At 40.5% G+C, this 22,740-nt stretch overlaps 1 protein-coding gene across 1 annotated transcript in view; it reads right to left on the reverse strand.

The window, feature by feature from the left end:
• Positions 1-472: 472 nt before the first annotated feature.
• The window catches only part of CDH20 (cadherin 20), a 180,879-nt gene continuing 158,611 nt past the window's right edge, over positions 473-22,740 (reverse strand). The window contains exons 7-12 of the mRNA XM_069467931.1: positions 19,544-19,797; positions 17,247-17,383; positions 15,107-15,228; positions 10,501-10,618; positions 6,047-6,298; positions 473-2,058 (exon numbers count right to left, since the gene is read on the reverse strand). Of these exons, the coding sequence (XP_069324032.1) occupies positions 1,553-2,058; positions 6,047-6,298; positions 10,501-10,618; positions 15,107-15,228; positions 17,247-17,383; positions 19,544-19,797 (1,389 nt within the window). The 3' untranslated portion in view covers positions 473-1,552. The remainder of the gene's footprint in view (positions 2,059-6,046; positions 6,299-10,500; positions 10,619-15,106; positions 15,229-17,246; positions 17,384-19,543; positions 19,798-22,740) is intronic.

Here is a 22,740-nt window from a genome sequence, read left to right on the forward strand (position 1 = left end):
TAAGCACCTACTGTATGCAAAGAACTATGTTAGCTACTGTAGGAAAAGGAAAGAGGAATAAAATATGATCTCAATCTTCTGTGAACTCACCTAGGGTTGATGAGTGGAACATATTTGATTTGCCAATAAAACAGATGTAAGTAGCCCACTAGCCTGCCTCCTTGGAGGCTATGTGTAACACCCTCTCATAAAATTAAAAACATGGGCCAAATTTACCATTGTATCATTGACATTACCAAGCCATCCTTTGCTCTTTTCAGAGGTGAGTGAATAAAGAGTGTTCACTAAAAGCTTAGCAATTTGAACCATAATGTTCATTTGGTCAGAGAACTGAAATAGAAAGCACACCCTCACATTTCATTGCCATTGCTTTTGCCTTATGAATGAGTCCCAGCCCCAGGAATCTGAGGTTAGATCAGGGTTACGAAGTCATCTTCTACCTGCTCAGCCATTAAACAAATGTGGAATACACTTTCCCTTCTATTTAAGTTTTATTAAAAGAAGTGCTAAGGTACTGAGATGCAGTACATCATATTTATTACCAAAATTATTAACAAATATACAAAACTTATACATGTAATTTTCTTACATCCATTTATTCTCTATAATACTGATTTTTGTTCAAGTAGGTTATCTACAGTATGTAAACATCCCTTGGATTGACTTCACACAGATTAGGAAAGCCCTCTAACCCATGCTTTTATCAGATACTTCTTTTTATTTGGCTTTCGTTTGTAGCATCTAATCTCCACATTTGGCACATGGAAGAGACATCTACAGTGCAAAAGAGGCAGATTTTCTGCTTTCATTTCGAACAATTTTTGCAGGGGCACAGTCAAAGAGCTGAGAGGAGAACACGAGCACTCTAACTTGGTGGTGTTGGATTAGCTGTAATGCCAGCAACTCTCGGTTCAGCCATTAAACTTGAGCACAAAGTCAATGTCTCTTCCTTCTCCCACCCTCCCACCCATCCCCCATGCAAGGCCGATTCAGTGTTAACCTTGTCTCAGAAGGGTTAAAAGACATTCCATCCATCCCAGGACAAGAAGGTTAATTTCAGGGAGGAACAATTTTTCTGTGTTCTCAGGTGTGGGTTGGTTTCTGCGGTTTGATGAGCCAGCAAAACTATGAAATGGAGAATAAAATACAAGAAAAATGGATACCAGAGGAGTACTTTCTGCTCTCAACTGCCACCTCTATATCCAAGACCAGAGCCTTTTGTGGTGGCAAGGTGACAAAGACCCTGGCAAATGACAAGGAAAAGACAAGCTTGCCTCCAAGCTTTTGAATATAATTCAGGAAAATTAAAAAGAAAAGAAAAAAAAAAAAAGGTAATTGGAGATTCTGCCCTCCTCTTCCTGGATTTCCTTTTGATTATTTAACTTAATCTAACCAAGTAAAGCTGATCCAGAGAGAGCTCTGTTCGCCCCGCTCACCCCCATTCTCACTCTCCAAAACAGTATTGCTCTTGTGGTCGGCCGCACCTCGTCCGCGAAGCATCCGCGGGCGGAGAACGTCTGGATTTGGACGCGCGCCTGTCTCCCGGCTTCCGTCACCACAGGGGCCCGGGGCCCTCCGACGCCCCGTAGAGCTCGGCCAACTTCCGGAAGCGGGGCCCCCAATCCGTGAGGAAGTCGAAGCTCTGCTCGGAGTCCGATGTGGCCGACTGCAGGGAGCTCAGCGACCCCGCTACAGAGCCGTCCCCCTCGAACATGTATGTCTGGAGGGAGTCGAAGGGCGGGGCCCACAGGTCCATGTCGGCCTCGTAGAGCTTGGCCAGCACGTAGCTGTGGACGGTGCTGTTCACGGCGCACGTCTGAGGCACGTAGCGGGAGAGGCTCTCGATCTCTGGCAGCATGTCCTGCCGCGTCTTGGGGGCGGCTCCTGCCTGCGCCTCCCGGGGGTTCCACATGGCCGCGATGTCGAAGGCCTCGGTGTCCTCCTCGCCACCGCCTTCGTCGTCGTAGCGGACGATGTTCTCGTGGATGTTCTCCTCGTCGTCGATGATGTATGGTTGTTTCCGGTGCCGCCTCATGGACAAAATGAGCAGCACCAGCACTGCCAGAAACAAGAAGACAGGCTATTTAACGGGACCTGGCTGTGTGTGCCGTGACTAAGTATTCTTGACTGACCACAGATACGGGAAGAGTTTACTGAGTGTGGAGTTCAGAGACGGCATTTGGGTATTTTAAACCTCAGAAAGTTCTAACTTCAGTCTACCTCGTTGTTACTCTTTATGCTGTGTCAGATTGAGAGCTTGTGGACCAGTGAAGCCCGGTGTTTTTTCAAGTGGTACAATTAGAAGTTGCATGTAAAGTCTCTTTACATCAGCTTGCTGTTTTGAAATAGTGTGTATGTGCACACCCAACACCCAGTGTAAAATCTCATTAACAAGGCATACAGCACTGTGGCCTGCTGTGGGCCAGGGTAAGCTAAGGACCAGATCATGTCGTTTCTTTATATGATAATGAATATACATTTCTGTTATTATAATGTGGAGATCTTATTATGTAGGTGGAATTTTGCTTTCTTATATTGGCATCTTAATAAGATTGTACTCTCTATGTAATCATACGTTAATACGCATAGACACACATACTAAGTAGGAGCTAAAGTTTTAGTCTTTTTATACCTCCTCCAAAAGATAAGAGAACATAAATGACCCCAGGGGTCCAATAACCTCAGATTCCTCAGAAAAGCCTTTCCTTTAGAGAGGTGATTTTGGCTTTCTGGACCCAATGGTGTTCATGGAAGAGAGAGGATAAGCAGTGACATTTATATAATTCTTCATGTTATCAGAGAAGCACCACACTGTTAGATGTGCCCTTGCAGGTTTGGATAAAATTTTATCCCAACAAATGCATTTTTTTTTCCCCAGGATGTGTTCACTCAGGTTTAAAGGAGAGATAGAGATAATTCCATTGAGCTGTTTATCTCTGTGACTGAAAACGTTTTCCAGGAAGTGTGTTGAGGTTTTAGTTGTAGAACTGCTATTGATTTTTTTTCTGGTGTGCTTTGTTACAGCCGGTGAGCAGTGACAGTTTGACAGCACTGCAAAATAAGACCCCAGTTTATCCAAGGGGAAAAAAATGGAATATAGTCATATGTGCAGTAAGAGATTACAGACTGACTAATAAAACTCACAATAATGATTTCTTAAAAATTTGAACTTAGATATTTTTTGTAGATTGCAATTAATGATATTAATACCTAATATTTTCCTGAATACCTTGGGTGACAAAATGCACACACAGGAACCAATGACACACTCTTGTATATTTTCTCTATGTGCAAAAATAGGAATGGACTCAAAGGACTGTGGGGATTTCAGAGAAAGAGACTAATAGGACTCTGAGGAAGTGAGGGCTTGAACTGGGTATCAAAGGCTGGAGTACGATTTGGATTGATGTAGGCTGGAGAAATGGGATTCTAAGTGAACATGCTGTGTTTGTGGGATTCAGTAAACAGTAACTAAACCCAAATATTTTTAAGGCTCTATGCTAAGCAGTAGGGAAACAACATTGAATATGACATGGTTTCTGCTCTTATGGGCTTACATTCTAAGAAGCTTATAGATGCTGATGATTAATACAAATCAGACAGTGATAAGGGTTATCATAGGGTCACAAGTGTTGTCAGGAGAGTATAGAGGCAAGGCCAGGGAATTCTGCTCAGCAGACTGAGAAGGGGCTCACACAGGTGACCTTGAAGTGGTAGGGGTGGTGTGTTGGAAGATGCTAGCAAGCAAAATTGGAAAAGTCTTTGAGTATCTGCTGGAGAGAATTCTTATAGTCATGGAGAATTAAGCAGTTTATATAGAACTGCTTCATCTCTTGAAAAATAAAAATTGACATGTCTTATTTTTTAGGTAATCTGATTTAAATAACAAGTATTGTATAATGCCCTGAAAATCAGATTTTGGGAAAAATGGTCCTATTCAGCTGAAAGTCTTCCTTAACAGAGTCAGATCTAGGGATGTTTATTCTTTAGGTACCATAGGCACAGTACATAAGGGTTATGAGATTTTCTAGGAACTAGGTACATATTTGAGAGATGAAGAAAAAAACCCACAAAGCCAAAAATAATGTGTTTATTTAGTTGTCCATAAAATGTAGTATTTTGTTGACAACTAACAACGGAAATCTTACAGTTTTATGGACTGTTTTTAATGTGGGATGTGCATTCTTAGAAATAAGAGTGCTTAAAACTGTGAGGCTCTTATGACAGCTCTGCTCAATTTAGCTCCTGAAAACTGTTTACTTATTCTGTACAATTCAAAAGACAAGACATCATGAGTTTGGGAGGGATAAAATAAATTATCCCTTGCATGCCATTTCTCACTTGAGAATCTATCTGAGCCAGTCTTTTTAAATCAGTATTTCTGTAATGATGGCTCTTTGTGGGCCAGGGTGAACTTATAACATAGACATTTTCTAAAGATAGAAGTAAGGACAGCCAGTCTGGAAATTTATCCTAGGAGCAAGTTTTCTTCAAAGGCCTCTTGCAGGTTGTCTTGTTCTGCACTCAAGGACTCCCAATGCCACCGTATGGACATTCAAGGAATTGCAGGGAGGTTGGAATTATAGGGAGGTTTTATTTGTCAGTACAGTCATGGACCAGAAACCATAGCAATTCTGTCTCTTCCAGGAATCCAAAGACTGAGAAAGGTTATACTTTTTCTCCCCTTAAAGCTGAAGTAAAACAACAAAATTAAACTACATGCTGTGTTTTAAAATGTGTTCTGAGATGCATATTCCACAGACCTAGCTAGAAAGTCAATCAAGTGCTGTCCTTTCACATGGTTAGGGATTTTTTCTTTATTCTGACCCAGACTCTTGGTGTAGAGGTGAACTTGGGATCAAGGGTATATGTGGATATCAGCACATCTATTCTCATTTAAATATCCATTGATTTACTTTTTTTTCCCCCTCATAAAAAGCTGGGATTTCTTTTATATTGAATAATGTTACTATTTACTAAGTCTGCTTTTCTCTAAGCAAGATATGTATGCTGTGGATTAATGTATAAGAAGAGTAGAGAGATATGTACAGATATTTTCTTGGTTTCAGGAGTCGGTTTAGATGTTTTTTTGTTTTTGAATGTGGACTTAAAAAACAATTGCATGGATGGCCTTATGCACAAGGGAGTTGGGTGGCTGCCTTGCAGTGTGACTTGAGAAGAGGAAGGAAGGATCCGCTACCCCAGTAATGCTCTCCCACTAGCCTGTCATCACATCTTTTTATTTCACCAGCAGAGGCAAACTGGCCCTGTTTTGTCAGTGCCCTTTGTTAGATGGCCACAGTGCCAGGGAGGATGCTAATGCCTCTAAACAGCTTATTCCCCAAATCCATGTGGTTCATACCATCACTTCCTTCAGACCTCTGCTCAGAGGTCTCTTTATCACTGAGGGATTTTCCCTGACCACGCTATTTGAAATGGCACCTATCCCTGTCCCCTGTCCCCTTGGGACCCTCTTCCCTTCTCAGTATTACCACCTCCAAGATCAGGGGATGAACATTTAGGAGAAGAGCGGTGCTGCTGAGATGCAGGGATGCCCAGTGTATGGTCTGCCTGCATTTCAGTCCTGGCTCTGCCTCTGACATTTGGCCTTGGGTCTGTCACTTACCTCTATGTGATTTAGCTACTCCTTATCTGAAATTAATGGATTAGAAGAGGTGATCATTTTATCCTGTCCAAAATTACAATTTTGGTTCTGTGATGTCAAAATGAACTAGCTTGTTTGTGGTAAACTCATGAAGACTGGGACATGTCTGTCTTATTAATCCCAACACTTAGCATGGAGCTCCTGCTCTTAGTAGATGATTGATAAACATATGTGCTTTGATATTGTCAGAGAGGCCTTGAAGGAAGGGACTATCTTCCTTTTTTTTTTTTTTTTCATTTTCCCCAGCTTCACTCTACCACTCTTTCAGTAAGCATGATTTGAAAAACACAAATTCTGAATAGGTGTTATGATGGTAACTGACTGATTATCTGAGTAAGCATTTGCAGAACCCCACAGAACAGAAAGGATCCCCTTACTCACCCAAGAGGACAAAGACGCAGGCCAGGATGGCAATGAGGGCACCCCGGCTCAAACTGACTGGGAGCATGTAGGCCTCGGGGCTGCAGGACATGACGTGGCCATCGTCGTCACAGCTGCACACCTGGATGGTCAGCGTGCCTGTGCTGCTCAGCACTGGTTGCCCACTGTCTGCTATCAGGATGGGCAGGTAAAAGACACTCTGCTCCTGCTGCCGGAAGCCAGACCTCCTCGTTAGAATCCGGGCAGTGTTATCTGAAGAAGCAAGGGGTTCCGGGATTGAAAAAGGGAAGGTAAATTAATTTCTTGGATTGAGGAAAGCAAGGGGGCAGGGACAACATATAGGAAGGAGAGAGAAGGATAGTCAAACGTGCCCTGGAGGTGCTCAGCTACAGCTAAAGCAGGTTTGCCTGGATCAGCATTTGGATTCAGAAACCAAGATTTTTGCTTGCTTGTAGGCAAAACCCTGAGGCCTAGGAGAGAAAGCTTTTCTTGAGAGTCTGTCTTACCCTTTGTGACATAAAATGCCCAGGGTGAACTGTCAGACTTCAAATCTAACAAAAATGTCCCTGGGAAAGCTTGACAGAAACGAACAATCACTGGTGACTTGTGGTCCCTGTTTGTTCCTGCTCAGCAGCTTGCCAGGGCCCCAGTGCTGCTTTGTGCCTCTGGGAAGAGAATGCTGAGGAGCCCATGCGGCTGTGGCAGATTGCTTATTTTTGCCACTTTGGCTAGAATTCATGTCTCTTGCTATTTTCTTTTATGCCTCTGAAATGCAGTCACCAACTCCTCCTGTGCTTCCTCAAGAACCTGCTCATTTAGCAGACGCTTATTTGAAATCCCCTAATCATATGACACACCCTGTTATTTCTCCCGGCTTGGTGGTCTAAGTTTAAGCTGTTAGTGTGAACTTGGTGAAAATTTGTTCCTGATGAGCAATACTAGTTATTTTTCCTTCAGTTTTAAAGGGGATTAGCCAATTATTAGATGTGTTTCTACCAAGCTGGGATGTGTGTGTGTGTGTGTATGTGTGTGTATTTACATTTATATTTGCCTACTGTCATGTTCTGGGATTTTTGATTTTTTTAACCTGTGTTTTCAAGTTTCCTGGAGTGGGTTTGAATTCTAAAGTAGATACATTTTTGCAAAGCTCAGACAGTTTTCAGCAGAGGAAAAATTTGAGAGATGTGGTAGGACGTATAAGAAATGACTCTCAACATGAATACCACCAACATGGAATATCCTCTGGATGTGTTTCATATTTCGCAGGAAAGAGTCTAGAACTTCACAAAAAATTATGAGAGCCTAACCAAAGTAAACATTATTAATGATCATCAATATTTCTGGTTCTCCTTCCCTTCTTGCACATAATAAAGGATTATACTTTCTTATCCTCTTGAATTTGGGCATGTCTGTGTGATTTGCTTATTTAGTTGATGAAATATGAGCAATAGTGATTTGTGTCACTTCTAGGCAGAAGCATGTCAAGAGCTGGCATATGATTCTCTGTTTTCTCTTGCCTTGCTGTGGCTGTGTGAGGTGGAGATCTAAGCAGCCTAGGACGCTGCTACAGATGGTGGACAGTTGTCTTGGGGCACCTGGACATAGTGGGCATTATGTGTGCAGGAAATTAACTTTAGTTGGACTAAGCCACTGAGATTTTGGTGGTGGTTGTGCGTGTAGCATAACCTGGCCTATTCTCACTAATACATTATCCCTTAATTAACTTTTCCCTTTCCTCCTCCCCCTGCTTTTTATGGCACCAGCTGTAGTTTATTGAGTGCTTGTGTGCCATGTACTTGCACTTTACATGCAGTATCTCATTTAATCTTCACCACAATTTGGTGAGATGGTAATAACCTCACCCTTTTACAGTAAGACAATTAAGGCCTAGAAAGATTTTATAATTTGTTCCAAGTCACTAACCTAGTTAGTAGCAGAACTGGGATTTGGACTCTGGTCTCTCTGACTCCACAACACACATTCCTTGGCCCTTTTTTCTTTAATCTTAAATAATAGATCAAGAAACATATAATATGGGCCAAGCACAGTGTCTCATGCCTATAATCCCAGCACTTTAGGAGGCCAAGGTGGTAGGATCACTTGAGGTCAGTAGTTTAAGAACAGCCTGGGCACCCTGTCTCTACAAAAAAAATAAAAATAAAAAAAAAATTAGCCGGGCATGGTGTCAAGCGCCTGTAGTCCCAGCTACTTGGAAAGCCAAGGCAGGAGGCTCACTTGAGTCCAGGAATTCAGAGCTGCAGTGAGTTATGGTCATGTCACTGCACTCCAGCCTGGGTGACAGAGCAAGACCCTGTCTCAAAAAAAAAAAAAAAAAAAAAAAAAGATGAAAGAAAAAAAAATCAGCATTGTGTTGCTGAGTCCATTTCTGGAAGGGAACCAACATATAGTAGTCACTTGGAAAATTTTTGTTGAATGTGATATAATTAAAGCTTTAGTAATCCATTTGGAATCAGTATTTGTTTTTAAGGTGACACAAAACACAGTGTGCGTGTGGCTAAAACAGGGCCCAATTTCTAGTCCCAATTTTAACACCTACTCTCTGGTCTTGGGCCATTTGCTTACTTTCCTCATCTATCAAATGGGACAGTGAGAATCACTGGGATCAGTAGCTTCCCTAAAACCTTAGAGAATTATTATAAATATCAAATAAAGCAAAGCATGGGAAAATGCTTTTGTAATGAAGTGTTACACGCAATCTTGGCGTAATGTTTTGGGGCTATATAGTAAAAGAGGCTTTACTTGAGATAGTGCCCCGTTGTGTTCACAAAAGGACATATTTTGGGCCTAGGAGCAGGGGCACCTGACAGCGGATCCGGCACATGAGATGCTGGTCATGTTCTCAATCAGCCGCAGGAAAGGATGCTCATGGAGTAAATTTCACAAGGAGATGAAGAGTTCATGCTCTCTGTTGAAAATGTGCTGACTTCTCTTGTGGGACACTTTCCAAAAGATGAGTCATGTCTTTTTTTGTTTGTCTTGTTCCAGTGGCCCATCTTTTTAAGGCATTGGTTCCATGATTTGGTGCCCAAAGTCATCTTTAAGAAATTTTCAGCATTTTGCTGCATATTGTTTCTGTTTTGATTCTGGCAAATGCCAGAGTGAAGGACTAGAGTGACAGCTGAAAATTTAAAGAAACAATATAATGTGTTCCACACCCCCCTCCCCGACCCCCAGGATTTCCTTTGTAAAAATCGGTCGTGTGGCAATGGAAACTACTTTTTGCAGGAAGGGTTTCCCTATGAAGCAGATAAATGAATAGTTCAAAACTTTGACCCAATAAAAATCTCAGGCTATTTAATTATAGTATTTGTGTTTTTATAATTCATATTGCCTTCACTTCTAGAATTATTATAGTGATTTTATGATAACATTAAAAAGGTTGAAGGGATGTCTTAGAAGAATGCTTTTCATGGAGAAGAAAACATAGATTTGAGATTCTCAAGTTTTATGGCAGGAGACTATCATGTGGAGTGGAATTAATACTTTTAATCTCAAATTATTGATATTTCAGACTGAGACCAGGCATGCCTAATCGTGACTTTTTGTTACCTGTTGTTTAGACTTTTGCAAAGTGGCAATGTTTTAGAATTGGAATGAAAATGAGGCTACTGCAGCCCTAAAAAGTGATGACCTCTCCAAGGTCAGATGGCTAGTTGGTAGCAGAATTAACAGAACGGGTTCATTTGACAGATTTATTAATAACTTATTTTTTCCATTACTTGACCTTTCTTTGAAGCAGTCATCTGGCAAAAGAACAAAAGTCTCTCCTTTTCCCATCTGTGCTCAAAGAAGAGTGTGCTGGGTCTATAAACCCCTTAGCTGAACTAAGTGCTTGTTGGAGAAGAGGGGTTTAGAATTTTGTTCCAGCAAAGCTGTAATGCACTTTCTGGAAAGGGAACCCCACCTGAATGTGTCTCTCTAAGTCATTATAAAGTAATAAAGTTGTTTCATTGCCAGAACTGCTGTGTGTGTTCTTATATTTGCCCTTTGCTATGTCTGTTGCTTAGGCTTTGTCTCCGTTTTGTTCTGAGAGCTTTTCACTGCTTCCCCCTTTGATCCTTGCATAGAAATGTTCCTTCAGGTTTTTCTCTTTATCTAGGCTTCTTTCTGTCAGTGTTACAGAACACATAAACAGGGCTGCTCTCTTTGGGAATGAATGAAGGATTTTGCCTCTGTGCTTTGCAATGTGTCTGGCACAGAACACGTCCTCGGTAAACATCTGTTGAGTTACTGACTGAATGAACGTTTTTAGAGTCAGCAGAGGGCTCTCTTTGGCTTTGACGTTTTGAAACAAAACTTTAAAAAATACTACAAATTAATGTCATCCCTGCTATTAAAGAGCAGGTGACCTTAGACGCTGCATAGTACAATAACCAAAAGTAGCCAGCTTAAGCTGTAGAAAAGCAGAGATAGCCAACTGTCCACTTGATTACCTTGGTTGTCCCTCACGGTGAAGTTGGGGTTGTTAGCAGCCTCGGGGGCCAAGCTGTAGTAGAAATGCTGACCATTGCGTGGGTCGTCTTGGTCCACTGCACTCACTGTCTGGATCAGCTGAGGGAGGGACATGGAATTGGGTGAGTTGGAGCCAAAGGAGAAAGCTTCAGGGCCCAGTGAAATCCCAAACTCAGAAACCCAGTGGTGGGTTGTTTTACCTAATGAGAAGGACATCATGGAACTTACCTGGAAAGTCTCCATACTGTCACACAACTGAGGGTTTCATTTTGGTTTATTGTTGGGCCTGAGTGTTAATAGACATAGCATGAATGTTACCTAAATACCTCAGATGTTAGACATCAATATAGCTTCTATTTCTACTCCATAGCCAGCCATTTTTAGGTAGTATAAATAGGAGACTTTGAGTTAAAGCATTGGGGTGCCACAAGGTCCTGCTTGACCCCAAATTTTCCTCCTCTCACCCATCTACTTTACCTCATCATTGGGTGAACATTTCAGGGTTAAATTGCTGTCTTTGAGAAGCCCCTATTTAAGAATGACCACTACCTAGAAGGGAAGTAAGCAGACGTGAGCATTAGCTCTGTCAGGTTAAGGGAAAACGTGAGAGAGGGGGTCACAGGCAGCCACGTTTTGTTGGCAGGAGGGGGAGCTAGAAAAGGCGTAGAGCACAAGACCCCAGGTGGCATGTATGGAAGAGCCTAGAGTCGGAAGCAAAGCTGGGCAGTGGGGAGAGCAGGAGGTGGGGTGGCTTCCTATTGAGCTCTTTGGCCAAGTTTTGCCTTATGCACAGTGCTTTTCAAAGGAGTAAGTTGCATGAAGGCTGTGGAGACCATGATGGAAAAGCTATTAAAGCAAGCAATGTGAAACAGACTGGAACAGTAGAGGGCAGGCTAGGGGGGTATAGAAAAGGTGTTGAATGGTTGTCTCATTCCTATGTGTTTGCTCCTCTACTAACGGACAGCACCAACTACTCCTACCCTTCTTGGGCCTGGCCCTGTAGACTTGTCACTCTGCTGTTAAAAACCAGCTATGATCCTGTCAGCTTAGAAACCAGCACATCAAAGGTCAGCCTGAGGGCCCACAGGGGCTTGCTTGGTCTGTATTTCTTCACCTGTATGTTAAGAGAGGTAATGCAACCCTCACAACATGCTGAAGATTAACAGACAGGGAGCTCCCAGCAAGAGGCCTTCTGGACACCGTGTTGCTCAGATCCCCCTTCAATGAAGGACTTGTTGCCCTGGCCTTCACCTGCCAGTCTCTTCAGGGACTACCAGTTGCAGAGAGCCACCTCACCCACGGTCACCACATCTTCCAGGGCAACCCACGTCCAGTGGCTGATTGATGTGATAATATACAGGCCTGGCCATCCCATCTCAGCTTGGAAAAACTCTTAATTCTAGACTTTCTGTAAAGTTAGCCCAGGCAGTTTGTGGGTCTGCATTTCAGCTGGACTTCTCCTTTTCCCCAGTCCTGCTTTCCTTCCTTCCCTCCCACAGGTGTTGGCCCTGTGGGCTCTTCTTAATAAATACTTTCTTTACTAGAACTCCATCTCAAGGTATGTCTCCTGGAGAACCCAGCTGTTGAACCTAAAGGTAGGGGGAATGGTGTTTCCAGAAAGGCAAGTAGGCTGGGTGAGGTGGCTCATGCCTATGATCCCAGCACTTTGGGAGGCTGGGGATCACATGAGGCTAGGAGTTTGAGACCAGCCTGGGCAACATAGCGAGACCCTATTTCTACAAAAAATTTTAAAAATTAGCCAGGTGTGGTGGCATGCACCTGTAGTCCCAGCTACCTGGGAGGCTGAGGCAGGAGGATTGCTTGAGCCCAGGAGTTTGAGGTTGCAGTGAGCTATGATCGTACCACTGCACTCAGGTCTGGGCAACAGAGTGAGACCCTGTCTCCAAAAAAAAAAAAAAGAGGGCAAGGCATCAGGCAAGTAGAGTAGTGGAGATAAACTTGCCCACAGCCCCTAGCCTCACACCAGTGCTGCTGACATACTAGGGTCACCTGCCTGCCCCATCCCCACCTGGAGACAAAGCCTGCACTTTTCTGCTTGCTTGTAGTGCCAAACATTATATATAGAGGTAACATATTTCTTGAGGAATGTTATAAGTAGGCGATTCTATATAACTTGGCAAACATAGGTGGGAAAATAATTTCAGAACATCTGACCTGTGAATTGGGTATATATTGGTGAGCTTGGGGCCTGAGGCGCGGGGCTGGTTGGTTACAGGGTTTCAGAGAATGAACGAGTGAAGACACTGATCTCTAGGTCTGGGCTGGGAGCAACCTGGCCGGCTCTCCTGCTATCTATTCCCCTGGCAGGTCACATTGCTTCCTCGGCCCCACTTGTCATGCAATATTCTGCTCAGTTGGTTTCCTTCTGCCCGTGGCCATCACCAAGTGTGTCATCTGATTTCTTTATGGGCTTCCTTCATGGCTGCTCCCTGAGAGAAGAGCATGTATCTGGGCTTGGCAGACATGAAGCTGACGACAGCGTTCAGCAAGTAAACACAAGGAGGCCCAATTCTTTATAAACCAGACATACCTCCTGAGCTGCGTACTTCTGAAAATCTTCAAAACATTTCCCAGAGTGCAAATCAAAGGGTAGGATTTTCAGTATCTTGGGGTATAGGTGACAGGTGTGACAGACTTGTGGCTCATGTCCTGAACTTGAAGTCACAGATAAGCTGTACTTCAAAACACTGTATAATAGACCATTAAAAGATCTATTTAGAAATGAGAGATATGTTTGTTTGACTTCAGAAATAGGAGAGGTGGTTAAAGTGCTGTTCACCTGTTAGAATGCACCTTCTATTCTAAAGCCCTTTAAGAAAGAGAGTGTTTCATTTTTGGGGGAGGGGGTCTAATTTACCGTCCTACTTATCACCCTCTTTGTATTATAGATTCAAATTAGTCTGTCATAAAATATATATTAATCATAATCCTAATATTTTATAATATAAACAAATTTTATTCTATATAATCTATATAAATGGTCATATAAAACAAAAATTATTAAAATAAAAGCCCAAATCCCCTCACTTAAAACTCAACTACCTCAGCACAGTAGCTATACTGTTTTTGCCTTTTCCCTCCCAATCTCTGTTCACATGCAGACATAAACTTACATAACTGCAAGCATGTACATATAGTTTTTATATCTCCTTTCTTATAATAACATGGATCATTTCTTATGCTATAAAGTCTGCATTGTAACTTTTATTAGCTGCATAATATTTCAGGCCTTTCTAGACTAGAAATTCAATAATGTGGAAGTAGAATTACCCTAGACTTGTTGAAAAAAAAATTTTAGGATGGCTATAGACCATTGCACCAAGTTTCAAGAATTGATGGATAAGGTAAGTTTAGGTAGAATCACTATAGAACACCTTTTTTTCCCCCTTAGGGGTGGGAGTGACTTTTTGCTTTGACTGAGTGGAATGATAAAGATGTGTTGAGTCAATCTTTGATGAGTTCAGGGAGCTAATCAAAGTTTTGGTTCTATGCAGACATAGCCTCTCCGTGCAGCAAGATGCTGGAGGTGCTGTTTCAGGAGAGTGAAAGAAGTGAAAACCAGGCTAGATCATGGCCGGAGGCCTGAATTACCAAAGCAGGAGCCCTGGCCTTATAAACATGCACTTTCCATCACCCCAACTTCCATACTAAAACAATCCTGACTCATTTGACCCACCACCAGCATCCTCAGGCCCATAGGACATACTCCAGGGCAGTAAATTAGGACTCTAAGGGAATCTGCTGGGTCACCGGCAGAGGAGGAAGGCGCCTTACACAAGCAGGAGCAGAGTGGAGGAGATGGACAAGTCATGTTCCAGGCGACAGCCTGACAATTGGATTCATATATGGTCCCTCCACACGCAGTCTGGATGGTTCTCAATGACACCACTTGGAATTTGATCAAATACTCAGTTAGGTTTAAAGGCATACCTTAAAAAATATACAATGTCTCTGAAGATTGTGGAGCTATAGTTATTTCAAATAAGTAGAACTTTGCTTTCCTCTTAAAACTTAACCTGACACGAGCAGCACTAAGGAAATGGGTGTTTTATTTGAGTGAGGAGAGAGGGTAGGTAATTCCAGGTAACAAAGCATTGTGAAATAGGCCAGGCAGTCCCTAAACAATGTACTTGTTGCCAGAAGTTAAGAAAGGGAGGTGGGAAGATACAGAAAATAATTTTTTCCCTTCTGCAAAATGTTTTTAGGAATGGGGTTACACTCAGGAAAAGAGAAGACTCTTTCTCTGTCCCCTGATCTGCATGGTCCCTCACTTCCAGGACCCAGTGTGTGCTATTAGAGTTGGCACTATACAGTTCAGTGTATACAGGCTGCTCTGTGAATAGAGCCACCTGCAAAGCACAGTTTAGATCATAAAATGTAATGTAGGCTCCAAATAATTGTCTTAACAAGTGCACAGTTGAGACCTGACATACAGAATTTACAGAACACTTTGTAAAGTGTTAGTTTCTGGAGTTGAAATGTATTTGATGGAGAATTTGGTTATCTGTAACAGTTGTTTCGATATATCAGGGGTTAACCCAGGTGCACCATTCACAGGTACCGTACCTGTCCCACTTTGGCATTCTCACAGACGAAAGCTTCATAGAATCTGGGGAACTCTGGGGCATTGTCATTCACATCTAAGACTCTGATTGTGACAGAAACACTTCCAACCTGGGAGGGATTGTCTAAAGAGAACACAAGGAAAACCAAAACACAGGAGTTTAGTAATGCAGAAAAAGAATGCTCTTTCCTGGAAGTCAGTATTTACCTGGTCAGTCTAGTTTTTAGAGGAATGGATAAAGTACATGGAAATGGTAACACAAGCGGGGGATACATATGTCGCCTACTCAGAGTGTGGCCAGACATAAGAGGCATGGACAGAACAAGGTGTGTGTTGGAGAGTATGTTTGCTATTAGGAGTATGAGGGGAGAAAATGTCACAAAATGAATCTTAAAGAGAGGTTTTGAATCTCCCACTTGGCTCATACTTCTGTTTCTGGAATGAAAGGCAGGTCAACTCTATATTCTAGGCTTTGAAACAGCCCATTTCTGATTGGATGCATACTGTGTGGCACTGCTTGGCTTTATTCCTGTGGAATAATCAGCTCTTTGAATGATATTTCCAAAGGTTTCAAGTTACTCACTGGAATACAGATAACACTGCACATTCATTCCTGCTTAGGGACTAAGGGGATATGACGGGATCAAACACACACCAAATCCATATCCTTGGCTGGGGCAGAAGTTCTTATAGTCATTCACGAGGAAATATGTTTTTTTGGTCTGTGTCTTTTGCCTGGCACTGCCACACACGAGATAATTTCACAGCCCCAGGAGTATCCCCCCTGTCTTTTTCTGTTTTTGTTACCGCCCCAAGGAGATGAAATAGAAATAACAACACACAGAAATTATTCTTGGTGAATAATTTTACTAAATCTCAGAATGCATTGTTCTTCTGGTTCGTTTTTTTCTTTCTTTCTCAAAAATAACTATGCTCTACGATTTTCCCCCTAGATACTTCTATTGCTTGGTTACCAGAAAGTGCCAACATAATTAAAATTTATTTTGTCATTATAACAGTGGTATTTGTATATGGAAGGAGTAATGAAAATTTCATGAAAAACATAGAGGAGAGGAGAAATATGATCCACAATCCTATCAGAGGTATCCATTATATATGTAACATTATACAGTATATGTGTCCAAAAATGTAGAGCTACACACACACACACACACACACACACATTACAGTTAAGCAAGTAAGAGTTGGATTCAGCACTTTAATATTTTAGGACAAGATTATCCTGTGTCACTGCATATGCTTTGAAAGCATAGGTGTCAAGGTCTATATGATATTCTCATTTTACTATACGTTGTATCACAATTTATTTAGTCAATTTCCTATTACTAGACATTTAAGTAATTGCCATTTTCCCCTCTATTTTAAAATAAAATGCAGTGGACATTTTTGCATATAAATCTTTGTTGATGTCTACAATTATTCCCCTAAGATAATTACTAGCAGTAGAATTCCTGAGAAAAAGAGTATGAATATTTTGGGGAATCTTAATATATATTGCCAAATTGCACTCCTGAATTGCTGTGCCTAGATATTGCCAATAGTTTTGAGATCACCATTTTTCTGAACCTTTACCATCACTAGGTATTACAAAAGCAATTGAACGTAGTAGTTTATAATAGAATTTTTGTTAAATTTATAATATATATTCTAGTCTTTATTAATTTTCCATTCCATTTATGTTTGTTATATTAATAAATTTGTCTTTTATTGTAAGATATCTCAAATTCTTGTAGACATAGATGTGTGTGTCTGTAAGAAGAGTAAGATGTTATAAATGCTTCCTTTCAGCCAATAATAATGTTTTATACTATTTATGCATTCACGCTCTTGTTAAATATTGAAAACCTCGTAGGTTTCTCAGGAATCTTCCCTTTTCCTCATAGCTACTTGGGGTAAGTATGCTATCTTTTCCTGCTTTTGCATGTTTTGTGTGCACAGAACTAAGTACACAGGAGATAATCAAAAAATATTTGAATTGAATGCATTCCCTTACTTGCATAAACCATAAATACCATTTCTTCCCTTAAAGAATATGATTTTTATTACAAATTCTAGAAACTTCCACTTTTAAACAACACACATTTTGTCACTGCGTGGAGACCAATTTATTGTGCTACTTACTCATTTCCATAGCAAGGACAGTGATATTATGCCAAGAAAATTCTTCCCGGTCTAGGGGTCTTGCAGTCATTAGGGCACCTGTTGTAATATCAACATAGAAAAATCTTCCAGGGTCGCTGCTTCTGTCAATGGAGTATCTGCAAAAACATGGATTATGTATATCATTTTCTATTTACTGGCTGGGGAGTCCTTACCTATAGAATGCTTTTAGCAAGATGGACCTCGCCTGTCTAGGTTACTTATTTGTTATTCAGTAGTGCGACTCCTAACAGAACCCTTTTCCAGTGTTTACCACATAGGGATCCAGGATCAGAATCTGGAAAGAAGATGTGGAAGTATCCATAGAATATTCTGGTGGTTTTAGAAACGGGATCTGACTTTTTCAAGTTTTGCTTATTTTATTTCAAACAGATTCCCCCATACAGTTTTACTCTGTAAAGTTTTCCCCACAGTATCTTTTCTGATATGAGTAGATTAAAGTATTATAGATTAATAAATACATAATTAATATAGATCAGAAGGTTTATATTCTCAGCTTATGAAAATATAAATTTACAGTAGAATCTGCTTCAATTTTGTTGTGATTGTTTTGGGGATAATATAGTTTCACTAATTTTTCCCTATTCTCTTTTACATTTACAAAGCTTAAGGTTGAAATATCACTTCTGTGAAGCTGTTATAACTCATAATAGAAAGATTAGTTGCCTTGGAAAAATAAAATATCAGAATTCAAACAAAATCATTTTAGCCATTTTAATGCCTGTACATGTGAAATGTTTACTAGTGGGTTAGAGGCTGCCGATTTCTCCCTAGGACAGTTATTCTCTGGAGAGAGCCATTCTTGTTAAACTATAAAAGCACATTTTCATTAAATACAAAATAGCACCAGGTGAGAGAAGGAGCCAGCTGACAGAAAAGGCATTTGATAAATTGGGGTGCGTTTAAAATGTGTTATCTACACTAAAGCCCCAGATTCATTTTACTGTGTGGCTTTCAGCAATTAACGTGACAGATGGCCTCAAACAGCCTTGGAATCCTGGTCTTTTGTGTCAGGCTTCAGAGGCTTGGCAGTTGTTCTGGAAGGTTGAGGTGTCAACCTGCCCACCAGCTATTTGCACTTTGGTTTCAGAATTGATGGAAAATGGCCATGATTGTAAGAGCAATTCCCTTCTGGAGGGGAAGCATCTTGGTTGGAATCTTTAATTTCAAAACATACCTTGGAGAAACAGATATGTAGGATTGCAGTACAAAGGCATGTCTGGCCAGTCTGCATGGTATCGAAGCCATTGACAAAAGGAATAGTTTCTATGTCTGTTCTTTCCATAGTATTTGGAAAATGTTATTTTCTCCATTTTTAAACGTAAAAAATTTCAGAGGTTCATGGAAGTTGGAAGAATGTGCAATGATCACCTTTTTTTTTTTTTTTTTTTTTTGAGACAGAGTCTCACTCTGTTGCCCAGGCTAGAGTGAGTGCCGTGGCGTCAGCCTAGCTCACAGCAACCTGAAACTCCTGAGCTCAAGCGATCCTCCTGTCTCAGCCTCCCGAGTAGCTGGGACTACAGGCATGCACCACCATGCCCGGCTAATTTTTTTCTATATATATTTTTAGCTGTCCATATAATTTCTTTCTATTTTTAGTAGAGGTGGGGTCTCGCTCTTGCTCAGGCTGGTCTCGAACTCCTGAGCTCAAACGATCCGCCCACCTCTGCCTCCCAGAGTGCTAGGATTACAGGCGTGAGCCACCGTGCCCGGCCAATGATCACCTTTATGTTCACCACTAAAAATCAACAGTTTGTAACATTTTGATATCTATGTGTCTGACTAAGCTTTATCTGAATTGGTGATTCTCAGCTGGGGGTGATTTTGTATGATTTCCTCCGGGACATTTGATAATATCCAGGGACATTTTATGTTGTTACCACTCAGGGAGTGCTACTGGCATTTTGTGGGTAAAAGAGATGCTGCTAAACGTCGTTCAGTGTACAGGACAACCCACCACAACAGCACAGAATTATCCAAGCCCAAATGTCAATAGGACCACGATTGAAAACTAAGGAGTGTGTGTGTGTGTATACGTGTGACTGAACCAATTGAAAGTCAGTTGTAGACATAATGACACTTCATTTCTAAATACCATGACAAGGGCATGTTATTTAAACAGAAAAATCTCAAAGAAAGAGGAGAGTCTCCAGAAATGGGATAGAGAAGGAAGAAGCAAAGGGAAAAGTTCAAGAAAATTACATACAAGGGAAGGAAGCTTCCAGGGTATAAGGAAAAGGTGAAATCTGTGGGAAAACCTGATCGAGTTGTTGGTCACATCTGGGTCCTTGGCAGAAATGATCTGTATGGTCGTCCCAATCGCCACATCCTCAGGCACCTCCACAAAGTAAAAGCCGGGTTCAAACACAGGGGGCTCATCCACGTCCTCCACACTGATGTGCACCGTCGTTGTGTCCTGAAACGGGCCCAGGTTCAGAAAACGCATCTCCAGGTGAGGATTGGCTCCTTCCACCTTTAAGGTGTAGCTCTTCTTGCTTTCAAAACTCAGGGGCTGAAAAGTAATGACAGGAAAATCGATTAGCCACTGGCATATATGTTAAGGTTCAAAAGGATGTCCAGTATCAGTGGCTGGTGGGAAGAATCCCAGATTCATTAAAATGATGGAAAAGAGGTAAGGGGAAAAAGGAAATTTTTCTTTTATTCTGTAGTTCTTGGTCTAAATGTTAGTTTCAACACCTTGGGTAAGGAAGATAAGGAAGATGCCAGACACTTCAGAGATAGTTAAGAAAGCGAGTGTGATGAGGAGGAAAGCCATTATCCCGGGCAAGCTTGGCTTTAACGTGTCTACTCTTTTTAATCAGCATGGTCTTTAGAGACAGTCCTGAGAACCCTCTAAGTTCAGGGCCTACTTTGCCTAGGACTGTCTCAGTTCTGAAATGAAAAGTTTTATTTCCTGGGCACCTCATTTGTCCCAGGCAAACTGGGACAGTTGGTCACCTTCTCTGTAGAGATGCTCACTCATATGAAAAGATGTCATGATAATCAAGAATGAGTTTTTGTTCTGCTCCAGAATATCCATACAGCTGAGGCTTGGGCTTTTTCTGTTTTCTTTCTTTAAAAAAAAAATTCCTCTTGAGTGGAAAGGCAATAGTGATTCTTTCCAAGAAACTATCGTAAGTACTTTACAAGGGTTCTTGGGGCACCATGTCAGATCAATATATGTGTATTCAGTTCATCATAGATGATTCCTTTTAAATACTAATTTGACACCTCATTTTGTAGTTGAAGAAACTGAGACTGAGGAAGCTCAGGTGACTGGACTAAGCTGACATGGTTATGTAGTTGGAGCTGAAATGCTGGCCAAGTGTAAGAATTCCTCATCCAGGGCTCATCCATAAGACTTTAACTTTGTTTATCAAATTCCATCTCCTAAAATATAATTTTTTTGGTTCCCTTTTTTATCTATCCCTATTTTGAGAATGTTTTATTTCAAAATAAATATAGTACTCCAGGGTAGAAAGTGAACCTAAATGCTATTTCTGAAGAAGAACCCATTTTTTAAAAATCCATTTTTAAAGCTGATAAAAATGTTTAAGCATTTTAAGCAACAATTATCTCAGAACATCAATAATTTAAAAAATGGAATTTAAGTTCTATAAAATAATCACAGTGGATAGCAAAGCAGTTATTAAAGCTTAAAGTCATATGCCAACATGGCAATGACAAATTTTTCAAGCTTAACATCATTTTTTCATAAAATATGCTGAATGTCAGCACATTTCATGTTAGAAAGAGGCATGTGTCCATTTAAGCAACTGCTTGCTTTTGAGAAACATCTGTAGGAGTTGCTTTAACTAAATGTATTATTTTCTTTTTTTTAAACTTAAATTTTTTTTATTGATACATAATGGGTGTACATATTTTCAGGGTACATGTGATAATTTAGTACATTGATATAATTGTTTTCAGATTTTAACAAAAAAAATTTTTGTTTTGTTGCTGTTGTTTGGTTACTACTTGTTCAGCATTGACTTAGTGCCAGACATTGTGCTCCTTGTTTCCTGGGTTTTTAGCCATTTCCATTCAAACTAAGCAGCCCATTTCCACCAGCCTGCCTGTCTCCCTTCTTGTTAGTCAAAAGGCTAGGTTTTCATAAGCAGGGAAATCTGCCGATCAGATTATTATATATTTGATGGACTAGTCTAGTTCTACCAATTTATTTATTTTTGCTCCCTCAATCTAGACATTTTTCTTTCCTGGCATATTACATCATATTCTCTTAAAATTCTTTCTTTATGTGTGAGTAATGCAAAGTGGACACTGTTGTTTATGTTAGGTTTGAAGTAGGCAAAATTTGTTTGACCCTTAATTTTAAGTCATTTTTCTAATTTGGTGTGAAATTTGTATCTGCTTTTTAAATTAAGATGTAATTTACATATGTTAAAATTCATCTTTATTAGTGTAAAGTTTTGCAGGTTGTGACAGATGTATTCAGTCACACGTCTACCACGATAATCAAGCTATAGAACTGTTCCACCACCCTTGTGACCTCCACCTGTGCCCTTTGTAGTCAACTTCTTCCTTCTTGCCAAGCCTATGGCAACCACTGACCCATGTTCTGTCCCTATTGCAAGAATGTCATATAAATGGAATCATTCAGTATGTAATCTTTTGAGTCTGATTTCTTTCACTTAGCTTGACACATTTGAGATTCATCCATGTTATTGTGTGAATGAGTGGTTTGTTCTTTTTTATTGCAGAGTAGCATTCCATTGTATGGATGTCTAACAGTTGATTTATCCATCCTCCTCTAGAGGTATATTTAGATTGTTTTCAATTTTTGAGGGTTCTGAATAAACCTGTTGTGAACGTTTGTATACAGATTTATGTGTAAACATAGATTTTCATTTCACTTGGGTAAATACCCAGGAGTGGGATTGTAGGATTGTATGGTAAGTATATTTTAAACTTTATAAGAAACTTCCAAACCAATTTTCAAAGTGGTAATACCATTTTCAATTCCCACCAGGAATGTATGAGAGTTCTAGTTTCTCTACATCTTTGTCAGTACTTGGTTTTGTCAGTTTTTTTTTTTTTAATTTTATCTATCCTAGTGTATGTGAAGTGGTATCTCATTATGGTTTTAATTTGCACTTCCCTAATGTCTAATGATGCATCTTTATATGTCTTCTTGGAGAGTTTTTTATATATTCTATATTCAAGTCCATTGTCAGACATAAAATTTGCAAATATTTTCTCTGGATCTGTGATTTGTCTTTTCATTCTCTTAACAATGTCTTTTGAAGAGAGAAACTTAATTTTGATGACGTTTTATCACTTTTTCTTTTGTAGATTGGGATTCTGGTTTCATATTGAATAAATCGTTGTCCAATCAGAGTCATAAAGATTTTCTGCTATGTTTCCTTTTAGAAATGTTATAGCTTTAGTTTTTTTCTTTACATTTAGATATATAATCGATTTGGGTTTATTTTTG

Source organism: Eulemur rufifrons, chromosome 5 (assembly GCF_041146395.1).
Source record: "Eulemur rufifrons isolate Redbay chromosome 5, OSU_ERuf_1, whole genome shotgun sequence".
NCBI lineage: Eukaryota > Metazoa > Chordata > Mammalia > Primates > Lemuridae > Eulemur > Eulemur rufifrons.